Source organism: Saccostrea echinata, unplaced genomic scaffold (assembly GCF_033153115.1).
Source record: "Saccostrea echinata isolate AGI-Se365-2 ecotype Australia unplaced genomic scaffold, CSIRO_AGI_Sech_v1 ptg000030l, whole genome shotgun sequence".
In the NCBI taxonomy this organism is placed as follows: domain Eukaryota; kingdom Metazoa; phylum Mollusca; class Bivalvia; order Ostreida; family Ostreidae; genus Saccostrea; species Saccostrea echinata.
The window spans coordinates 1,832,489-1,849,488 of NW_026889779.1; the positions used below are offsets into that span (position 1 = coordinate 1,832,489).

Below are 17,000 nucleotides of genomic sequence, written 5' to 3' on the forward strand. Positions count from 1 at the left end.
GGAAATCTAAAGAGTAGTATTATAAATACCTGAGTTTTTATATTTCCATGTGTTAAAAATGTGGAAATTGATCATTTGATGAATCTTTGAGGCATTATAAATATAAATACTGCATTTTAAGTAAGATAAACAAGGAACAAAAAACTATAATTTCTTGGATTCTTTTATAAAGAAAAAGATTTTAACTTTATTTGCATGTGTAATTTGGTTAATATGTTCTAGCTCTTTCTACATTGTAAATGCACATGAAAAACGTCATAAAATTCTTGCTATTCTATCTCTTTTTTTCATCAGCAGCATTATTTCCGCTTCAGATTTCCAATTAACATGATTAATATTAATATAATTAATCATGCATGCATCTTTTAGATGCCATCTTGTATAAACTGTTCATTTGTTTTACCAAGGTAAACCGGATCGAAACTTATAACCAGTTTAAAAACTAGATTTAAACCTTAAACCAAAACCTGAACTAGTTTAGATGCAACAAATTCGCTCTTAGTGTCTAGATCAGTTTTGATTCAATTCAAGATATATTTATCAAACTTCATATGCTGATACATACTGCTGAGAGCTATCAATTGCATCAACTTTTTTGACCTTGACTTTTCCTTTAACCTTGATCTCACTTTTTTAAATTAGTGTTTATCTACGTTTTAAATAAACCATTTATGATATTTTTATCAAACTTCATATGCTAATAGTAAATACATACTGATGTAAGCTTTTCAACTGCATCAACCTTTCCTTTGACCTTGACCTTGACCTCTCTTTTCTTAAAGAAGTGTTAAGCTCAGTTTTGAATAAATCATTCAAGATATTTTTATCAAACTTAATATGCTGATATGTATTAGTGAGGGCTATTCAGCTGCATCAAAAACTTTTCACCTTGCACTTTCCTGTGACCTTGACCTCCCTTCTCTTTAATTTGTATTTCGCTTAGTTTTAAAGAAACAATTTAAGATATTTTTATGTAAGCATGCACTTATACGTAATTCGGTGAGAATTTATCTATATCCAATTTTTTTTAGATTTTAGTTTCAATTTTAAAGAAACTGAAAAAGATATTCTCATCAAACTTCATACACTCATACAAATTTTCATGTTGCATTAGTAATATACATTCGGCGGGGTATTCAGGTCCTATGGACATATTCCTATTTTCAAATCATGACCTCCAAGGGTAGGGTCAGGCCAAAATAAGGGATCAAAGTTTTATATAGGAATAAAAGGGGAAAAAATCTTCAAAATTCTTCTTTTCAAGAACAACAAGAGCACGATTGATATGGAAGCATTCTCAAGAGGTGTAGATTCAAGTTTGTACAAATCATGACCCCATGGGTTATGGAGGGGCCACCACCAACCATCTCCCAAAAGATGATTAGGCTACTGTGTAAAATGTAAGAGGAGTTTGAGAAAGAAGATTGTGACAGACGGACGGATGCACGGACAGACGGACGGACGGACGGACAGACATGAGTAACAACAATATACCCGAACTTTCTTTAGAAAGTGCGGGTATAAAAAGTGCAACATAAAAACCAATATAGTAGAACAGAAGATACACGTGGGGGGTGGGGGGAGGGGGGGTTTGGGTTCGAATACCTACTATTCCCATCCCTTCAAATTTTACCATTAGGACTTCTCCCCCAAAAGATGGTGATTTTAGACTCATCCACCACCCCACCTGTCATTCCCAGGTCATCATTCTTTATAGACCCAGCTACATGTTTAGTGCACTATGCTTCAGTCGATGACGCAGCAGCTATTATTGCTACACTAGAGGGGGTAATCTAATAGCTAAATCTGATATCAAATCTGCATTTCGACTCATTCCTGTTGCCATAAATTACTTTGACCTATCGGGTTTAAATTCCAGGATAAATACTTTTTCCGATAAAATGATGCCATTTGGTGTATCCGCGAGCTTCGCAATCTGGGAGAAGATCGCAACAGCACTACATTGGATCATTCAATCAAGATCATGTAACCCTCATGTTCTAAACTATTAAGACGACTTTCTTTTGGCTGGTTTACCAAACTCTGGTCAGTGCCAATCCAGCCTTGATCTGTTCAAACATATTTGTAGCCACATCGGAAACCAATAGCTCTTGACAAAACCACCATTAGCCCAGTACAACAATAATCTTTGTAGGAATTGAATTTAACACAATCTGCAAGGTAATGCGACTTTCAGAAGACGAGTTATTTGCTCTTAGAGAAAGTATTCAGGCAGTCATCACAAGCAAAAAAGGTATCTTTAAAGGACTTATAATCATTGATTGGACTCCTCAATTTTGCCTGCAAAACAGTTGCACTTGACAGAGTATTTTGCAGGCGATTAGTTGATGCCACAATCAGCATCAAAAACCTTACCACATGATAAGGGTCAATAAAAGTATGAAAGCGGACCTTGCAGTATGGCAGCATTTTTGAAACACTTTCATGGGGTCACAGTCATTACATCCGGCATTTGATGATCAGACAACAACTTGCAATTATTCAGAAGTAGTGCAGAGGGGCGGGGGGGGGGCGCAATTTGCTGGCCGCTTGGCTCACTAAAAATGGCTTCCCCCATTCCATTCGTTCGCACTTTCTCACTCACATTCATACATGTTCATGTGTAACATCAAAAGTTAGCAAAACAGCTGACAGTATTTCTCGTTCACAGTGGGAACAATTTCACAACTTGGCTCCAGAAGCAGAGATGTGGTCCACACCGCTCCCCGAAGCAGATATGGGAATTTAATTGTGGAGTCAAAACATATCAACATATTAGGCTTGATAAAAATATCTTGAATGATTTATTCAAAACTGAGCTTAACACTTCTTTAAGAAAAGAGAGGTCAAGGTCAAGGTCAAAGGAAAGGTTGATGCAGTTGAAAAGCTTACATCAGTATGTATTTACTATTAGCATATGAAGTTTGATAAAAATATCATAAATGGTTTATTTAAAACGTAGATTAACACTAATTTAAAAAAGTGAGATCAAGGTTAAAGGAAAAGTCAAGGTCAAAAAAGTTGATGCAATTGATAGCTCTCAGCAGTATGTATCAGCATATGAAGTTTGATAAATATATCTAGAATTGAATCAAAACTGATCTAGACACTAGTTTAAGAAAAGTGAGGTCAAGGTCAAAAGAAAGGTCAAGGAGAAAAAAGGGTGATGCAGTTGAAAAGCTTACATCAGTATGTATCAGCATATGAAGTTTGATTACAGTAGTTTGAATGATTTCATTAAAACTAAGCTAAACACTAATTTAAAGAAATGTGAAGTCAAGGTCAAAGGAAAACTCAAGGTCAAAAATGTTGATGCAGTTGAATAGCTTACATCAGTATGATATGAATGCCGCCCTATCTTTTCTCTTTCAAAATGATCAATTTAAAATAATGTTAAATTTTTTGAAAAGTAGGTCAAACTTCAAGGTCAAGGTCATGGGTTCAAAAATTATAGTATATTTAGAAAGTTCTTGTAGGTAATGTACATGTGAAATATGAAAGCCCTATCTCTTATTATTCAAAAGTTATGACCAAGGTTAAATTTATTGTGACAGACGGACATGTACAGACTGACAAATAGACAGACTGACAGACAAATGAGATTTAATGTCCCCTAGGTCCCTTTTGCGAAAACGGGGGACAATAATGCCCTTGCTGTTCTTGAGAAGAAGATTTATGATGGAAAAAATACCCTGCATTGTTCTATGTAAATCTTTGGATCCCCATACGATATGTGGCCCCACCCTACCCCATGCAGTGGGTCATAATTTGAACAAATTTGAATCTACACTAAGTCTATATAAAGAAAGTTTCAACTTTTTTTGCCCAGTCAGTGGTTCTTGATAAGAATTTTTTAAATGATACCACCAGATTTTCACTAATTCTTGATTATCCCCCCTTGAAAGAGGGTGTGACCCTTCATTTGAATAATCTTCAATCCCCTTAACCCGAAGATGCTTTGTGGGAAGGTTGGATGAAATTGGCTCAGTGGTTCTAGTGAAAAAGACAAAAATGTGAAAAGTTAACAGACGGACAGATGGATGACAGACAAAGTTTACAAACTTGTACTTACCGACTGTCATAGGTCCTGTTAACTTCAAGAAATATAATCCAATTAAAAGACAAAATGAATTAATTACTACTGATATACATGTAATGTTGTGCACCACACTGCACCATGTACAATCTTAAAAAGATAATGGTAAAACTAGTACTAGTAGGGTGACGCATGCGCAAGCCCAATGTGATGTAGAAATTTTCAAAAAGGTGTTCACATACATGTACAGTACAAGAACAAATTTTAAATTATCATAACAAACGATGTTTTAGCATAACTTTGCCATCTAGGCCTATTTCCAAAAAAACAAGCAAATTGTGTGTGTGTGTGTGTGTTGGGGGGGGGGGAACAAAATTGATTGGGTATGACTTTTCAAGAAGGTTTCTGCCTAATCAAATACTAAAAAAAGTTTGCACATTTTGATAAATTTATTAAATACGCTTTGTACTAAAAAAAATATTATTTGTTGTTGAGAAAATAAATTTAAAAAGTTCAATTATAGGCCAAAAATTTATATCCCCCCTGTTATCAAAACCTAATTTGCATCATTAATTAAATTCTGTTATTTCAGACTGGTAATGAATTAAGTAAAGGAAATACTTATGAGAGGCTCATAGGTCACATGGTCACCTGAGCATTTTATGCTCGATTTGACGAATACATGTACTGTGTAAATTATAGAATTATTTTGACCTTTTCCTTGGTAAGTCCAATATGAAGGAGTGTGCATTTAGAGGCAAACACCTTAGTGCGGGTATTACTGTCTCATGACAGCATCTAGTTTTCATAGCTCTTTATCACAAAATACCTACTAAGTTTACCTGGCTTCCCTTAATGAATTCCATTCCTTTTAAAACATTCGCGAATTACAACAAACTTGATCTTTACTCAATAATAACTTACTATACTTCATATCCTGCCTATCCATCCAAATTCATTCACCAAATTCAGTGTTCTTTTACATAAGTGCATTGTCATACTTTCGCAAAATTAACCATCTCCAGACCCTACTAAATACTTCCAAATCACAATAGCACTACACGGCTTAAAGCGTAACAACAGGGTCTTTCCCGATAATCGCCTTCCAATAGCTAACAATTTTGAGAAAAATGCCTCGTACCTGCAATCAGTGTGTTCCTCCACTAATGAGGTTGAACTGTTCACATGTGCATTCTCATTGGTATATTTCGCGTTGTTTCGAGTAGGGGTATTCACTTTAATCAAGCTGAACATTCCCAATTCCTCCCATTGCATACAACTCCAACATATACAAGCTCACTCGCACAAGCTACCCATACCGCACTCTAAAACTGACCAGGTCGGTAAGACTACTACCTTTATTATCCACAGTCAACTGCATTCAATTCTGCGCCCAGGTAAAGCTACAATGGTTTTCATGGAGTGTAGACCCAATACCCATAGAAAGCACTGCAGTTTCCTAATTCATCTTTGTACAAAAACATTAACTAGGTACCAATTCAATGCAGTTCTTCAAGGGGCAATGAAAAACATACCAATGCAAGGCCATTTTGGCACACACAGTTTCCGAATTGGCAGAGCAACAGGCCTCACATTACAGGGCACATCTAATTCTGGCATTCAGAAGTTTGGTAGATGGAAATCTAAAACTTTTCTGAAATACTTAAGGAACATGTAATTCCTATTCCGGCAACACCCCTATACCTCTGTATTATACACACATCCACCCATCATGTGTGTGTGTGTGTGTGTGTGTGTTTTTTTGGGGGGGAGGGGGGTTAGAGACATGTATAGTCCTATCAATATCGAAGAGTATTAACCAACTAAAGAGCATTGCAGGTTCTAAAATAAGGATCGTAGGATCCTTTATCCCTTATTGGGCAGGGGGAAGCGGCCAAAACGCAGTCAAGGGGGATAACTTAACTTTCCTGCAACACTTCTATGACGAACACGCAGGATGGTGCGCTGGCATGAATTGGACCCACATATCCTACAGGTCACCAAGCGAGAAGAACCCAAAACTATATAGCTGTCCATTTACGATCCAATAACTTGGTAACTCAAAACTTAACTAGTAAAAAAGTTATACAAGAGGTTCAGTGTAGCTTCCTGTGGTATAACACTCTTTTTCCAAGCACTAAATTGGTGTGGTCACACATTTTAGCTCGCTGTTACTGGCATGAAGCCCCATTGAACAGTGAAAATAGGATTGACAAGAGACGCAAAAGTATTAACAGAAATATCTTTGTCACAGAATTGGGAGGAGGTGTGATTTCACATACAAATTAAATATATCTGTTGCCAATATTGACTTGTATAGATTTGATGGTACTCACCACTCAGACCTTGGCAACAGAACCTTTTTGAATAACCTAGAACAAGGATTGTGGTCCCTTACCCAAGGGAAGGGGAAGGTATCCCCGATGCTAAAGTGATAGAGGCTCATCATTTGGCGGATCCAGAAGGTTTTGAACGTTTATGGCTCGTTTTTTTCCATACCCAGCCATCATACATGATGATTCGTGCAATGTCGGGTAGACAGGTTGTTAACAGATGTATCCAATTTATAGCAATGTTAAAAATCAAGCAAAAAGTTTTCGATTGGGGTAATAGTCAAGCTTTCAGGCTTGGGGCCCCCTCCTCTTCTAATAACAGTAGGGGAGGCTTAGTACTGGAGTTCTTGGGAACAATAGTACTACGGACCAGAAGCAATCACTGGGAAACGGGATATACAGATGTGCTCTCAACTCTCTCGGGCCCAAATGTCTAGCACCTAAATGATAATGTAAATTTAAAAAGAGATTGGCGAACAAGACGTGCAGAATGCCCTAAATTTCATATATATAAAAATCATATTCAATTTGTGAATTTAGTATTTAGAACAAAGTGACAATATGACAAACAAAACTTTTGTGAAGACAATTTTCTCGGCAAAAATTACTCTATTACTAAGAACCTTGACAATAAAAATCCTGAGCATCATTTTCCTTTGAGATCAAGACGCTAACAACTACGCTACACAACTCTTGATGAATATTAGTATTTAAATCATGCTTGTGATATGGCCTTGACTAAATGGACTTCGAGTATTCTCAGAACTGAAGGATACAAATGTTGTGTCCTAAAAGTGTTCTTTAAGGTATAGTGGGTCTATGCTCCATATTTTTGTTAACCAAATAATGTATTTTTCACACAAACTTAGTGTATAAACTTTCAAAAAAATGGAGCAAGGACCCACTCATATAGAAAAATTGTGTAATACTATGAGAAAATGATCCTTTTTGCCCTCTTTGGTGTGTATGCTATTTCAAAAACAAATATTTTTATGAGATTTTTGCAAAGAGTAGAGATTTTACATAAAGTGTACTTTTAATGATAGAAGAAATATAAAAGAAAATTTGTTATAATTAGGTTTAATTTTTCACCTTCATATTTGTCGCACTGTAGGCATTTGCTCGCCTTGTTCGTCCATCTTCTTTTTAATAAATTTTTATGGCTATATGTTATTGGATAGATTATATATTTATTAGGTCTACTTCATACAAATACTCCTATGATTTATAGTTAAATTTCGCAATCAAGGACTAAAAAAAGGTAACAGAAACTTTTATTTGATTGGAATGACATACATGTGGAGCATAGATTAGCATCTTTGAGCTTTTAGCTGCCGTACACCTAATTACATGTAAGTTGTACTTAAGCACTGATAGAATTGCATGCATGTCAGCTGATAAATTACTTGATTATGTCGTTACTCTTTATTAGTCCACCTGATACGCTCCACTATTTAATATTTACATTTCCAATGTCTTTGTCCGAGATAAAATGTCAAATAGTAAAAAATGACGACGCGCTAATTACCCCGTATGCGTATTTAAGTTATTTTTTGATAAGTTTTTGATAAAAATATGTACTTTGAAATAAGAAAAAAATACATATCCGAGTAACCGAGTACCATTTTTAGTATTCGATATTCGAACGTTCGATCGAGTACCCGGTTAACCGGGTACTCGTTGACATCCCTAGTAAAAATACTTTATTTCTGCATAAATCTACTGGTTCATCGAAAGGCGTAGTGAAAAAAAAAATCACGTGCGGGGCGGGACAAATAGAGACAGAAGCGGGGCTTGTAGCACGTGACTTTGCAGAATCAAGAGCATGTAAATTTAAGGAATAACTGTCAGATTTTTTTGGTTTCATGACGATGATCAATCGATTGGCTTGCGTGATAATTTTATGCATAAACGCCTTCGGCGTTTAATTAGAATTTTTAAGGACCACAATAGATTAAAAAAAAATTTAAAAATTATTCCTTAAACAAAATAATGTAAAATACTTAACAAAAAATGTTTTCTTTTTCCTTCGCAAACTCATCGTGATTCTGAAAAATACTAAGTGCTCATGAAATACAAGTGCACTGCAGTTGACACCTTACTATATATATGCAGTAAAATAATGTTTGAGTTTTACGACACCACTGTTTACAGAAATTCATTAAGATACTAAACAGGTTTCAGAAGACACAAATTCTTGGTAGTCCATCAAGTTTTACTTATTCTTTGAAACGGGACCCTTAACATAAATACTGTAGTGAATTCTTACCTTACTATAGTTATCTATAGTTTACTGTAGTATAAAAGTAAATACATTGATTTACTATAGTGAACACAATATGTAATTTACCGATTTAAATCTGGTATTTTGATTAACTTTAGTAAAAACATATATTTATTTATTTATTTTGAGTAATTTATTTACCATATTCAAGTACAGTAAACGGTTGTTTGGTATGCTAACTACAGCTCACATTACCAACTACAGTTCATAATAGTAAACTGTAATTTTTTATAGCATCAAAATACACGTTTTGATTTATTATAAATAAAGGTTGTCAACGAGTAACCGAAAAATCGTGCAAATATTTTCAACAATCAATGCGTCAAACTGTTTACACTTTTTCATAATTGATATTTATTTTATTTCAGGTTGTTTTCATTCATTTTTATTGCGCATCCTTGGGTACGTATTTCTTCTTTGAATATTTTGTTAAAAGTTGGACCTTTTTTTAACTCATGAGAAATCACCTATAATCTCGGCATCAATGAGGCAGATAATGAATAAGATCAACGAAATTTATATATAAGGGTCTCAAAGTTATTAACTCAACTGTTAAAAACCCTAATGAAAAGATATTGAAATTGCTTATGTATCAAAGGCAACTATGTTATGGGTGAATTGAATTACAAACTGTTATAACAGACTCAAAATCTGTTATTGTTTTTCAATACGTAGCATCAACGAAATCGAACAACCTTAATACAGCGTTATCAACAGCAATACTCGTAACTAATGTACAAACACCAACATCAACAAACAACTCATCGTCTTCAACATCAGCACCGACAACTTCAAATTAGTAAGCACATTTGATAACTTTATTTTATTTTATTGAGATGCTAAATATCGAATATGGTCTGCAGTTTTTTTTTTCTTTTTGCAAAGTCCATATATAAATTGACCAATGAAAATAGATGACTTTCTTGTTATCATTTTTTGTTATGGTCACAAGCGGAATTATGTGGCTTTCTTTTCTTTCGAGTGCACTCCAATCAAGTGACAGGGTTGAAGTACTACAGCCTGAACGTACGGAGGTATCGAGGATTGACATATCCTTTAAAGAAGGGCCGGGTATTTCATCGTCTCCAGTGTTTGATGTCTATCTTGGAGAATGTTTCTACATGTTTATCATATACACAGGTGGTAAGTTATTTAAATTCAGCTTCTGATACATGTATTACTTTTACTTGTCTTTTAAAAGTCCTTTTTCGTGTAATTTATAAATGCATATTTTATCGGTTTACTGTAGATTATCAACAATTGTTTAGTGATATAGATAGATTGACACCCACACTCATACATAGCGGAAACCTTTCTTTATTTTGTAAGAACACCATGTCATCAAACCTGAAGAGTGCAAAGCCTTCTCTGGCACAGTAGTTGATGAGAGCTTAGAAAACGTGACTCTGTGGGATAAAAGGTAATTAGCAGACATATATTTGCACTTATTTAGAATTTTGATTGTTCTACATATCGCACAAGAAACACTTTAGGAGAACAATTGTTTGCAATTTGATTTTAGAATCATAACCAATCGTAATTTCGGTCTGTAACTCAATTATATAGAAATGAAATAGCTCAATTATCAAGAACAAAAGGAGAGAAAAAACTAAATTTATAGAGCAGAGTTTTTGGCAAAACCAATGAAGAATTTTTTATAAGTATCAAATCAACAGTTTCTCAACTGTTGGTGCATGTGTTTGATTAAGACGTTCTTGAAAGGATATGTAGACAAAGAGTATCCTTCAAATAGTCCTCAAGTTGTGCTGCCAGTCCAATATTTAAAATCAGGACTCTAACAGGTATCCAACAGTGGACCCATTTGATTCTTTAAAATGGGAGGATTTTTAATTCATTGAATCAGCCTCTTCATGCGCTGAATCAAAAAAGTGTTGAAGAATTTTTTAACCAGGAACATCTACAGGAGTGAGTGAAAATTCGGCAATATTATTACGCAGATTGGCGGATTCAAAATTGATGACATTTAGGGAATAAAAAATAGTAAAATATCACAATATGGGGAGGTCTAGAGAATTTAAATAAAACACAATTTAGACAATTTCAAACGTTGAAGTGATTTATTTCCATATTTAAAGGGTCATAGGAAAGCGAAAACGCTTACTCTAAATATCAAATAGATATGGGTTATATCCAAAATATTCGACTTTTAATTAACTTGAATTTTCACTGTACTCAGCTGATCTCTAAGAAAAAAACTGCACTTGTTCTGAAACTGGTTTATAGTTCTTCGTGTTCGTAGCAAATACTGTCACCAGTCTTGCGTCACTAGCAAACAGTGCACACACCTGTACTTGCAAGACATGTGAAACTCTGGGTGGATGGCACAAATAAGGTACAAAAATATTCAATAATAATTTTTTTTTTTTTTTTTTTTTTTTTTTTTTTTTTTTTTTGCCAGAATGATGAACTATAGTTCTCGTGTCCGTAGCAAATACTGTCACCAGTCTTGTCTCACTAGCAAACAGTGCACACACCTGTGCTTGCAAGACATATGAAACTCTGGAGGAATGGCACAGATATGGTGCAAAGATATTTAGAAATGTTTTTTTGGCAGAATGATGAACTGTATTTTGTCGCAACTTTACATTTGCATCCGCATCAAATAGCTGCAGAACTGTAGCTCTCCGGAAAAAAAATTGACAGACCGGAGAGCTACAGTGCCACCCATAGAAAAAACTGTATATTTATTGCGTAAAAAGGTGCGCTCGGTTCTGAGTTTATTTCTCCAAATTCTTACCTCAACTGCACAAAAGCTCGATTTCAAAAAATTCCTTAGACCTCTATCAACTACTCTTGTAGTTGACATCTTTACGAAGCATGTTTGGGCGAATTGTCTAGCCACCCAAAATGGCAGTATTAACAGGCGAAATTTTGGATGGTCTTAATTTCAGACTCAGGAGGGCTATTTACAACGGTTATAGGAAATGTTTTGATGTGGGAATAGTGCAAAAATGTGTTAGGAACACATGGTCAGTAAAAGTTTGAGATTGCAGTTTAAAAATACGGAGAAATAAATCGAGAAACAGCGCACTTTTTTGTGCGCAATAAATATACAGTTTTTTCTATGGGTGGCACCGGTCTGTCAATTTTTTTTTCGGAGAGCTACAGTTCTGCAGCTACCGCAACAAATAGCCTAGGTCTACACAATTGCGATCAGAAATCTGTGCAGGTGTTGTATAACCATTCCGTTATTAAATTTAAAAAAAAAAAAAAAAAGAAAAAGCACACACACACCCACACACACACCCTCACACACTTTCAATGATTAAAATTCTTGCGACGTAATTGTATGATTATTAACGAGCAATAATCATGAAAGTAATATAATTGTTGTAATAGTATAATCATAGACCTTAGGTCTATGGTATAATCAATATTCATTTATGAAAAAATTGTCAATCGAAAAATAACCTATATATTTTCCTGAAAAAGACTGAGAAGGCAGCTAGCATAGAAATATGAATACTTCTTATTTGCATTTCTGGGGAAACAGCGATTTTCTTAAAATCATTTTACATTAATTTTGTTTTCTTCCACGTATTACATACAAATCGATATTCTAAAATTTGTTGTAATGTTGTTTCTGTTGATCATGAATGGAACTATATTTTTTTTTCAGAACAAATGTGTGAAGAGTAGCTGACTTCAGTTACTAATATATCCTGAATAGATACATTGAATATATTACAAATCCAGATGATCTGGATCTTAAGTTTAATTACTATTTTGTTATTCAACTTGGTCTACTGTCCAATATTTGGTTAAATGATAAACTGTAAAAGCCAATATTGGACTGGAAGGGTTAAATATTGCACTCTTTCAGCATTCAAGAGAATTTGCCTAAAATACCAGTATTAAAATTAGACAATGTAATTAGACTACAAAAAGATGACGTCATACAAATATTTTCATCAAGAAGAAAATTGATTAAATTTTCAGATAATTAATCTCGAATATATTGATCATAAAAATGTATATACAAAATGTATATATGAAAATAGTTCCTCCAACGGGATTCGAACCAATGCTTATCTACCGTTCACGGTAGCTCTGTCGGTAGAGCGCTTGCTCCGTGATCGGGAGGTCGTGAGTTCGAATCTCGGCTGCGACTGACCTAAGTCGATAAAAAATGGGTAGCAACTGTTCCTTCGTCATGCGCTCGGCACTTTGAAGAGAAAGTTGCGGGTCCTTCGGATGAGACCTTAAAAACCGAGGCCCCGTGTCACGGCAGGCGTCGGCACAATAAAGATCCCTCACTGCTCAATGGCCCTGAGTGCCGAGTAAAGGTCAAAATTTAAAGCCCTTCACCGGTATATGGTGACGTCTCAATTTGAGTGAAAAATTCTCGAATGGGACGTAAAACAACATACAATCAATCAATCAATCGATCGATCTAACCGACTGAACCTATGTCGCACTAAAGACTTATATGTTATTCAGGTTGTGGGCCAAAACTGAAAATGAAAATTATTTTGACCAAATGTGGTATCCTGCTATATCTATTGGTAATTTTTTCGGCATTTAGAAAAGTTTCAAACTTTGTTTTCCTTGGCAGAAAAATTTACCCTTTCGTGTATATTCCGGATTTCACGTTCTTATTGGCTTTAAACTATTGTCCCCTCAAAGAGATGCATTCTATTGTGTTCATCCCACGAATTATTGTACTGATAAGCAAAGCTTTTAATCATTGGCATGACTTTCAATTGCAGATCTTGTAACTCTTCAAAGAACAACATCTTAATGGATAATTTCACACAGATGACGCCTCAAGTTTTACGAGCTCCTTTATATGGATTTCACTTTGTCTCAAGTTCATATGTTACCATCGAATGTACAGTTCGTATCTGTAGACAAAATACAACCTGTGATAAATCGGTATGTGAGTAAAATAACTCCATTATAAAAGATATTAGCTAATCAGTGGACGTATATTTGATTTTCATTATGAGCGATATACTTTTAGATTTGTGCTCAAAGAAGTAAACGACGTCGCAGGAAGGACCCATTTGCTCTTGGTTCTTCGTCTTTCCAAGTTCTGAATGGGAATAGAATTCCCGGTGAGAAATTATATATATAATAGATATATAAATATATATATATATATAGAGAGAGAGAGAGAGAGAGAGAGAGAACGTATCTTTAAACAGAAAAGATGAGTTCCTCAGAAATAATGTTAAAGGGTTACAAAGGTGTTTAATTCTGACTGAACTTGTACTATATCATTTTTTAGGAGGGAGGGTTAAAATACAACTTCTATCTAAGATTCTTCCTAAGCTGATACCTCTATCACAATTAGAAAAGATAAGAGACGGCCTAAGCAAAATTACTCGTATACTATATAAAGGTTTGGAAATTCTTTTGATTGAGGAGGGGGTATTCACAAACAGTACACCTATTCGGGGATGTCTGAATTGACCAAAACTGCACTCATATTCTTTCATATTTTCTTTAACCGAAGCTATATTGAATGTATCATACATGTATCTATATGCATTTGCCTAAAGTTATATACTATTGCTAAGTAATTCAGTAATTTCTGTTCCAAAGAAACTATGATATTGTAGGATCTGAATCTTTTTACACAAAAAAGGGGCTAAGAAATCAAATACGTATTGATGTAGCTAAATAAAAGATAGCTGTATAGATTTTTGTAGCATTTTAAAGAAGTTTATCTTTTTTAATATATACTAGACTTTGACCCGTGCGTGCACGGGTTGACATTGTTATGAATGCATCCATGTGCATATATCGGACATTTACAAAATAGATACATCGACACATTCATATATTGTAAGGTACTTTTGAAATAAACAATGAATGTGAATATAATTCTGTTTTTGTTTTTTGTTGTTGTTGTTTTTTTTTTTCAAAATTGTTGCGTAACGGCGTAGCGCAGAATGGGTTTGACCCCCATTTAGCTATAAATCAAGTCATGAGTTCGAATCACTCCGGAGCTTACATAAATTTCACCTTTCCAAACAGATTTAATAAAAGAAATTATGGATATTTATTGAAAATATGACAACAACAAAGAGTTGAGCACTGCTGATACATATCAAGCAAAGTAATGAAAATGAAGAAATGTGTTTAGCTGGTACTTTTACACAATTAGTTATTAAACTAAAGGTGTAAAAAATTTTGTAACAATTTTAACACTGCAGGTCTCAACTTGTTCAAAATATGACCTCAACAATAAAAGAGTTATTAAGCACTGCTAATACATATAGTTTATATGTACACAGGTAATAGACATGTATATAATCTGTAAAAGCAGAAATGAAAATGGACAAATGTGCTATACTGGTATTTCTACACAATTTAGCAGATGTGAAGCACAACAGATTATCTTGCAAATAACCCCCCCCCCCCCCAAAAAAAAAAAAAACATACTGGTTGTTCAAGAGATCATAATAAAAATTAATAATATCAGGTGTATTTTTTCTTGTGGCGATTTAATAAAACATAAGTTTGTTTGCTACGATTAAATATAATTCATTTCATCATTGAATAAATATTTTTACGATCTTAATTTTGTCCCACCTCATAGTTTTGAGAATTACTATGTATGGATTAAATTTTACAAACAATCGATATTTTATCAGCATTGATAGAATGAACTGTACGGGCCGCAAGGGCTGACTTCAGACTACCTATCAAGCGTAGTTACCACGACAACCTTTACATATTTAGAAGAACAGGCTGTCCCTTCTGTATACATATTTCACCCACTATTTTTTCAAAGTTAAAGAAATTTTTGGAGGTGAAGTTATAAATCTCAGCAGTGAAAGTAATAGTAAACATGGCGAACAAATTCAAGTTGCAATCATTTAGACACATTTCAAATTGAAAATATCGGTTATATTGACGTTATTTGATTATTTCGATTTATTTCAAAGTTAAGAAATGAAAATAATGTTATTGTAATTTCTGGCGGAAAAAGAATGCATAGTTTCATTAAGATGTGATTCTAGCTGGAGTTGTAACATCCCCCTTTCCCCTCAAAAAAGCATAAAAGAAAATAAGGATAAAATAAAATCGGGTGCATGGTTACATTAATATTACTCCTACGATCATGAGCTTTTTGCCTCCGTTGAGATGACCAGAGACGTAAATAACTTATAATAAATGCGTCTCCGAAATGGCGAATGATTACCCAAGTGGCCACAATATCACATTTGCATGGATAAACTCAGAAACATAAATACAAATACGTGTAAATTTTCATTGGAAATTTGCTATATATTTTGTTCATATATATTTATGATTTCTTATTTGAGAAAATTATAAAATAACAAATATATATCTACTTAGTTCAAATTACTTTTGTCTTCTCTGATTTGAACGGCGTGATTTAGCGTGAATGTAATACGCACGCGCAAGATTGTAAAATCCAGATGATTTCCGGAATTTTTTGAGGAATTTTCGTTGATTATTAATTAGCGAAGCTTAATTGAGAAAAAATAAAAACAAATTGGTAATCTTCAAGTACCAATGATGTTTAAAATATATAAAACAAACGACAGTACTCTTCCGATTTATCGGTATTAAAGGCCAAAAATTCGAGTCTATTATTTTAATATAGTAGTATAGATTCATACAATGACCTTGTCAGCAAATACATTCTATCATTGGTCGTATTTTGACTGACATATTTCATACCAATTGTTGGGCCTTTGTTTTATACTAAATTTGACTACAGATTATTCCGTCTACCTGATCAATACATGTACATAGGGCTCGAGGCGGATGTGACCATGGACAGGGGATGCTTATTCCTCCTGGACACCTGATCCCACCTCTGGAATTTCCAGAGGTCCGTGTTTTTTTTTTTTATCCTGTACACAAATTTGCGCTGTTTGCAGGATTTTTGAGATAGATAATTATTTTCACCTTTTTCAATCATTCTTTAGTTTCATAACTTTTAAGTTTTTAGGATGTAATATTGTGAAAATATCGCTAACTATGAAATAATGTGGATTGTTTTGTGTTTGTAGGTGGAGCGGATACAATTCCCGTACTTCACCGATTCACACTGGGTTGCATGGTTGTAATGGCTCTTTCTATCAAGACTCCATGTATATAGAATATATTTTATTAAGTAATCAGTGCTTAAAAATTGCATCATGATGTTAATGTACTTAAGAGGTGATAGAATAAAAACCAAGGCTATTAATCTGAAAGTAAATAAAGCAAATACATTATATACAATAATTATTGCAAATCAAGTACACTTGATTTCTAGTGTAGTTTCACAGAAAATAAGATACATTTAAGTTCATGTGTAAGTCTTTAGATTGTACCTATCATGTGTGCACTATGGAGTAGC

General features: G+C 34.2%; 1 protein-coding gene across 1 annotated transcript; it reads left to right on the top strand.

The window, feature by feature from the left end:
* Positions 1-9,612: 9,612 nt before the first annotated feature.
* Positions 9,613-16,813, top strand: LOC133196095 (uncharacterized). The gene is made up of 5 exons (XM_061332036.1): positions 9,613-9,796; positions 9,983-10,073; positions 13,384-13,549; positions 13,638-13,731; positions 16,669-16,813. Exons 1-5 carry the CDS (start codon positions 9,613-9,615, stop codon positions 16,755-16,757), a joined length of 624 nt encoding a protein of 207 aa, XP_061188020.1. The 3' UTR covers positions 16,758-16,813.
* The last annotated feature ends 187 nt before the right edge of the window (positions 16,814-17,000 follow it).